This window comes from Chiloscyllium plagiosum, chromosome 4 (genome assembly GCF_004010195.1).
Source record: "Chiloscyllium plagiosum isolate BGI_BamShark_2017 chromosome 4, ASM401019v2, whole genome shotgun sequence".
Classification (NCBI taxonomy): Eukaryota; Metazoa; Chordata; class Chondrichthyes; order Orectolobiformes; family Hemiscylliidae; genus Chiloscyllium; species Chiloscyllium plagiosum.
In genome coordinates this window covers 83,987,319-83,995,053 of record NC_057713.1, presented here as the reverse complement: position 1 = coordinate 83,995,053, position 7,735 = coordinate 83,987,319, and the positions used below count along the sequence as shown (strand labels likewise).

The window sequence follows — 7,735 nt, the reverse complement described above, 5'->3', positions numbered from 1 at the left end:
CCCAACCCTCAAACTCAGCACCACCTTCCTAACCTGCAATCTTCTTTCTGACCTCTCCGCCCCCACCCCCACTCTGGCCTATCATGCTCACCTTAACCTCCTTCCACCTATCGCATTTCCAACGCCCCTCCCCCAAGTCCCTCCTCCCCATCTTTTATCTTAGCCTGCTGGACACACTTTCCTCATTCCTGAAGAAGGGCTCATGCCCGAAATGTCGATTCTCCTGCTCCTTGGATGCTGCCTGACCTGCTGCGCTTTTCCAGCAACACATTTTCAGCATAAATGCTGCCCTAACCAACAATGCCCACAGCCTATGAAACAATAAAATAAACTTAACATGAAGAAACAGCATGTATTTTTGAACAAATCTGTTGCCAATATTTCAATAATCAGAGTTAGTCATGCATGCTTGAAAGTGTAGACTAGATCCCTTGGTTCATTATCAGGTTCTATACTGTTTACCTGTCCAGCAATGAGACCAAACTTACTTGGGTTTTTCCAATGGTTCTGGCTCTTTTCGACCAGAGCCAACTGGATTCCTGTCAGCCTCCTCACCAGTAAGTAGATGGAATTCAGCTTCAACCTTGCCCTACATTAATTGTGCAGAAAGTATGAATAGTAGAACATTCATAAACGTAGGCATAAAAAAGAATAAAAAGGAGACACAGTTTAGATTATACCTGCTGATCAGTAAAGGAATGGCAGTCAATAATTTTTTTTATGTTTAAAATGCAACAATTGATTGAATGGATTTTGAATTATGGACCCATGTTGACAATGCTATTCTGACACATGACCTTTAGACCTGGTAAGGTGAAAGGAAAATCTCTGCCAATTTGATTGGCAATGGACATAGAATCCCTACAGTGTGGAAACAGGACGTTTGGCCCAACACATCACTCCTCCAAAGAGTTTTCCACCTAGACCCATTCCCCTATTACTCTACATTTCCCCTAACTAAAGCACCTAGCCTTCACATTGCTGAACACTATGAGCAATTTAGCATGGCAAATTCACCTAACCTGCATATCTTTGGACTGTGGGAGGAAACCCAAGCAAACACAGGGAGCATATACAACTTCCACACAAACAGTTGCCCAAGGCTGGAATCGAACCCATGTCCCTGGTGCTGTGAGGTAACAGTGCTAACCACTGAGTCACCATGCCACCCTGAGCATGGAGGGGGGGGGGAGCAGAATGGGAACCAAGCCACGTTTAAGCCAGCAGAAGAACCCTTAGATGCATTTTCTTAGTAGTGGTCAAGTAAGGACTGGATGCCGCCAACAAGAATTGCTGGCAGCTCAGTAGCACCACCACTGGTGAGGACTAGTAAGCTCAGTAACACGATGGAGGAAGTTGTGAAGCACTGGTAATGAAGTTGCTGTGGAACCCCTCCCCTTGGCTGCGTAGACCCTTTCTAAATAAACAGTACTATCACGCTATTTTCCGCAGTATGATTTTATATTGATTTAATATATTCTTATCATTTGAGAACTTGGGTTCTAAAGCAGAGAAAGTATGTACAGCTTTGAGTTTGATTCTAAAATGTGCTTAGTAGGGTATGAAAAGAATTTAGTTTCATTTAATGTTGTTCTGAATGGTGCTGAGACTTATTGATGTACAGGTATTTTTAATGAGGCTTTAAAGCTTTGGAGCAAAACTTGAGGTGAATAGTTGATTAATAAGGGAAAAAGGGATAGAAGAGAAAAATGTTGTTGCTTAGCAACCAGAATCACAGGTGTGCGTGTCTTAGTGTCTGTGAAAAGGTACTGTTAGTCTAGCAGTGCCTCAAAAAATAATCAAGGCTGGAGAAATGGCTTAAGAGAAAAATATCCAGCAACAGGAAACTGCTGGAAGAGGATATATAGTAAACCCATCTCTTTGTTCTCAAAAAGCTCAGATGTCAGTCAGAAGAAAGCTCCAGAAACCAATTACAGCTGTTCCAACTAAATAAGAGATTTTAAAGTGAGGACATAGTGCCACCTCACTGAGATTTGAGTATCTGTAAGATTGTTGAGGGTCTGAATCTCTTTTTCTGATATTTGTAATAAAACAGTTTCAAGTTATTTACATGTAATATCTTTTTTTTCTTCTTTGTGTAATAAATTTTATATTCTTCTATTACAAGTACATTGACAGCCTCTTGTGAATATGTCAATGACTGACCTCCACAGTAAACAAATGGCAAAAATCAAATTTATGGTCTCACTTTGGGATCGGAAATGGCTGGTATGTTTAATCATAACAAGTAAAAATACAACGTTTTTGGAATTGTGGGTTGTCATATCATTCCCTAATCAACACTGGTTGTTGCAATCTTTCCTTTGGGTAAAGAATTCAGTGATCAAGACAGAAAATTTTAAAATATCAGAAGTGTTTTGCAAATGGTTTCTGAGATGTTTTTGGCGTCATGTGCTTGAAATGGAGCAAAATTCCTTTCAGAATGACATCTTGATCTAAAATAAATTTCACAAGTTATGATGTCAAGCAGAACTATGGTGCTTTTTTTTTTACAGAACATGTAGTTTTTAGTCAAAATAAAAGTACTGACAGGGATGATACCATTATGTGGGTGGGTAATAGTCATTGGAAATGTTTGGCAAATGAACTTAACTGTTCAAATATGCACAAACAACAGTTTTGATTTCACTGAATTAATCCTATACTATGCTATTTTTGGCAGATACTAATTCTTCTCAGGACAAAGTGTATGCTTCTAAGAATCTGGGGGCCAGCTTTTCACTCCCAAGGTGGGCAGTTGTAGTCAGCTCAATAGACCTGCCTTGATATGAAAGGCTCCATCACATGCAGGTTTTCTGCTGACAGAGAGGGACAGGATGGAATCGAGGCGTGCCGATCCCTGAAGTAGATCAGGGGTAGCAACGTGGGGACAGAGTGCAGAGGTGGGCTCATTAGAAGGCACTCTCTCATCCACTTCCCTCATCTCTAGCAAGTTCCTTTTCCCCTTCACACTCCCCATATCCTCTCCATGGCAACTCATGCCCTCGATCCACCTCCATTTTCCCTATATCCCCACAATCCTCATGCCAGCTCCTGGTATGTAGTGGTGCTGTAATAACAACATTTGGAAAGATTCAACAAAGGACTCCTCCATTCAAGCCAATTTTGTATTCAATTGGCTAGCTCCCCCTTGATGCCATGCAATCTAACCTTTTTAACCAATCTACCATGCGGAACCTTGCCAAACATTTTGTTGAAGTCTGCCGGGAGGGTAAGTTTTCCTCTTACTTACCTTGCGAATCAGCGGCCTCAATTTGCAGCAGCAGGAGCAGTCAGAGGGAGGACTGGGTGCTGTTACTAAGGTAACTATTTCTCTTAAAGACTTACCTCATGAATAGATGGAGTGAAGGCTCAACAGGAGTGGATGGGGACACAGGGATTGCTGGGCATGTGGACAGATAAATTTGGATCTCTGCTTTTTGTGATTTTTATAAATGACTTTGATGAGGAAATGGAAGGCTGGGTTAGTAAGTTTACCGATGACACGAAGGTTGGTGAAATTATAGATAGTGCAGAGGGCTGCTGTAGATTGCAACGGGACATTGACAGGATGCAGAACTGGGCTGATAAGTGGCAGATGGAGTTCAACCTAGAAAAGTGTTAAGTGATTCAATTTGAAAGGTCAACTATGAATACAGGATGCAGGGTTAAAGGCAGGATTCTTGGCAGTGTGGAGGAACAGAGTGATCTAGGGGTCCATGTCCATAGATCTCTCAAAATTGCCACCCAAGTTGATCGGGTTGTTAAGAAGGTATGTGGTGTGTTGGCTTTCATTAGTTGGGGGATTGAGTTTAGGAGGCGTGTGATTATGCTGCAGCTCTTTGAATCCTGATTAGACCATACTTGGGTTATTATGATCAGTTCTGGTCACCTCATTACAGGAAGGATGTGGAAGCTATAGAGAGGATGCAGAGGAGATTTACTAGGATGCTACTTGCTCTGGATGGCATATTTTATGAAGAAAGGTTGCAGGAGCTAGGACATTTCTCATTGGAGCGAAGAAGGGTGAGGGGTGACTTGATAGAGGTGTACAAGATGTTGAGCAGCATAAATAGAATGGATAGCCAGAGACATTTTCCTGTGGCAGAAATGTCTATCATGAGGAGGCATAATTTTAAGGTCATTGGAGGAAGGTTTAGGAGAGATGTCAGAGGTAGGTTCTTTACATAGAGAGTGGTGGGTGCATAGAATGCACTGCCGGCAGTGGTAGTAGAGTCAGATACATTAGGGACATCAGGGACTCTTGGACTGGCACATGGAAGATTGTACAATGAAGGGTATGTAGGTTAGTCTGATCTTAGAGTCAGATAAAAGACAGCATAACATCGAGGGCCAAGGGCTGTACTGTGCTCTAGCGTTCTATGTTTCATAACTCAATTTAAACTTCAGGGACAGATCATAATCATTTTTTCTAACCTCCACTAACTAGCATGTCAAACTAAACAGTGCAACCACTGGGGATTTGTTTAACTCAAAAGGACATTTGCATCCTTCATTTTTCATATTAAAAAGGTGGGGTGATAAATAATGCCTGATCATAACACTGAAACAAGTTCAATCCATCTTTCAAGAGTACTTATATGTTTATGATTCCCACAGTGCTGGTTAAAGACTGGGGAGTGTAAAAATGGAGCTGGTTTGAACTTAGCCCTCATTTCAAATAGACTTGTTGTGCTTGGGTTTCGTGTTATCTTGATTCAGACTCTTGCTCCTTTCCCCATCAAGGAAACATGGGATCTGTTGTAAAATTGGGTGGTATTTATTATCGAGGTCTCACTGACCATTTAAAAGGCCTCTGTGAATGGGACTGACTGTGTAAAAATCTGACCCCAATGGCACATGAAGGGCTTGGAACATAGGCTACACAAAGCAAGAAAAGCCCAGCTTTGGTCTCCAGTCTGTCAGTTAACTGGTCTCAGCCAGTACCATTGCATGAAGCAATAGGCCTTACAATTATTAAGCTAAGAGAGGGAACAAACATCAGTTAGATTGATTTTGAGTGCTTCCTTGAATGTCTGAGAGAACGTAGCGGAGCTGGAACAAAGAATGCTGGTGTAGAAATTTGCTTAGGTCAGATTCCAAATACCAAAAGGGCACACGGCATAGTCCCTGTTCCCGACAGATGGAAGCCTGAGGATTGTGGACAATTATTGGGATGAAATGCTGCCACTTATCACTTGAGTCACTGGACAATGAAACTCTAGACTGTCTGTGTGTCAAGATAGTGGGAAGGTTTGGGTGACCTGTTTATGGAAGGTGGTGGGGGAAATGGGCGGAGGGTGGTGGCGTTGTATAGAAGTAGTGGAAAGTTTGGGGGTACCTGTAGCGTGAGGGGTGGGATTGCCAGCAGAAGTGTTGTGAAATTGGAAGAATCAAGTTACTTAAAAATAATAAGTAAACACATTTTCTCAATAACAGCAACAAGGCTGCATATACATTCAGATAGCCTGAATAAAACAGAGCCGATGCCTGCTGATAATGATGGTCAGACCAATGTTAACAGGGGAATCCTAAAACATGCAACAGACCCCTCATTAGTTTATGAAAATGACTTATCACTTGTTTAGCTGATTTACCTAATGCCTAAAAAAAGTGTCCACCCAATTTCAGGTTGGATATTTTGTAGGCATCTTGTGGGTGCATGCAGCAATACTGATCTTATCGCTCCCCACCCCCCATAATGCCCACATTAACATGTGTAGCAGCTTCTTAGAACAACACGGACAACTTGGAGAAAGTGAGGACTGCAGATGCTGGAGCTTAGATCAGAGTGGTGCTGGAAAAGCACAGCAGGTCAGGCAGCATCTGAGGAGCAGGAAAATCGACATCAGGAATCCTGATGAAGGGCTTTTGCCTGAAACGTCGATTTTCCTGCTCCTCGGATGCTGCCTGACCTGCTGTGCTTTTCCAGCACCACTCTGATCTAAACTCTGGTTTCCAACATCTGCAGTCCCCACTTTTGCCTTGCAGATGCTGGAGATCAGAGTCAAAAAGTGTGGCACTGGTCACGCAGCATCCAAGGAGAAGGAGAGTCGATGTTTCAAGAATAAGCTCTTCATCAGGACAATTTGTCCACTTTAAGGACAAATTCTGAGCCCTTTCATCTTATAAATTGCTTGTACCTCCAAGAAACAAACTGCCTGGCACATTTCACTCAGACCTGACATGAGACTTGCACTGGATAAATCAAACTCAAAAGGAGAAAAGGAATGTTACTGACTCCATTTTCTTTCTCCAATATGGTTGAAGTTTAGTTCAATGTTATTTATAGCAGATTGGAATTACTGTACTTACAGTGAGTTCACCCGACTTTTCTAAAGGCCACCAACCTCGCAGTCGCTTCTGCTGAAATATTGAAATAAGTTTAGTCTTGGAGTTTTCTTCGATCATATCCAAGCCACATTTCTTTGCTGACTTGGCACCACGAGGAAATCCATTCAGATCAAGTTCAACAGATCCTACAAAAAGGTGTTAGAAAAATAAAACGCACATGAGACACTGCTTACATTGGATCGATTTTTCATGTTCTGGACAATGATAAGTAATCAATATTGTAGCCATTCCCTCTTTTAATCACCTCTATATGTTCAGTCCATTTATTCCCAACAGTTATCAAGCATTACAATATTCTCCATGATCAGAACAGCCATGTCCAAAATCAAGAGAAACAGCGTGAAAATAATCAATTAACTTGTGGCAGCATTTAGATTTGGAATCTTTGGAAAGGAATAAAGTCATAGAGTTATACAGATGTACAGCATGGAAAAAAACCCAATGGTCCAACTTGTCCACGCCAACCAGATATCCTAAATTAATCTAATCCCATTTGTTAGCATTTGACCCATATCCCTCTAAACCCTTCCTATTCATATACCCATCCAGATGCCTTTTAACCATTGTAGTTGTACCAGGCTTCACCACTTTCTCTGACAGCTCTTTCCATACATGCACCACCCTCTGCATAAAACAGTTACCCCTTAGGTACCTTTTAAATCTTTCCCCTCTCATCTTAAATCTATACCGACTAGTTTTGGACTCCCCCACTCCGGGAAAAGACCTTGTCATAGAGTCATAGAGATGTACAGCATGGAAACAGACCCTTCGGTCCAACCTGTCCATGCCGACCAGATATCCCAACCCAATCTAGTCCCACCTGCCAGCACCCGGCCCATATCTCTCCAAACCCTTCCTATTCATATACCATCCAAATGCCTCTTAAATGTTGCAATTGTACCAGCCTCCACCACATCCTCTGGCAGCTCATTTCATACACATACCACCCTCTGCATGAAAAAGTTGCCCTTTAGGTATCTTTTATATCTTTCCCCTCTCACCCTAAACCTATGCCCTCTAGTTCTGGACTCCCCAATCCCAGTGGATCCCTTGTGTATTTATCCTATCCATGCCCCTCATAATTTTGTAAACCTCTATAAGGTCACCCCTCAGCCTCCGATACTCCAGGGAAAAAAGCCCTAGCCTGTTCAGCCTCTCCCTATAGCTCAAATCCTCCAACCCTGGCAACATCCTTGTAAACCTTTTCTGAACCCTTTCAAGTTTCACAACATCTTTCTGATAGAAAGGAGACCAGAATTGCACGCAATATTCCAACAGTGGCCTAACCAATGTCCTGTACAGCCGCAACATGACCTCCCAACTCCTGTACTCAATACTCTGACCAATGAAGGAAAGCATACCAAACGCCTTCTTCACCATC

The 7,735-nt window shown here is 42.2% G+C and overlaps 1 protein-coding gene across 3 annotated transcripts in view; it reads right to left on the bottom strand.

Moving 5' to 3' along the window:
* The window catches only part of fer1l6 (fer-1 like family member 6), a 146,951-nt gene that overhangs the window by 6,684 nt on the left and 132,532 nt on the right, over nt 1-7,735 (bottom strand). For all 3 annotated transcript variants that reach the window (XM_043688527.1, XM_043688529.1, XM_043688530.1), the window contains 2 exons: nt 6,316-6,479; nt 489-589 (listed from right to left, as the gene is read on the bottom strand). In XM_043688527.1, the coding sequence (XP_043544462.1) occupies nt 489-589; nt 6,316-6,479 (265 nt within the window). The remainder of the gene's footprint in view (nt 1-488; nt 590-6,315; nt 6,480-7,735) is intronic.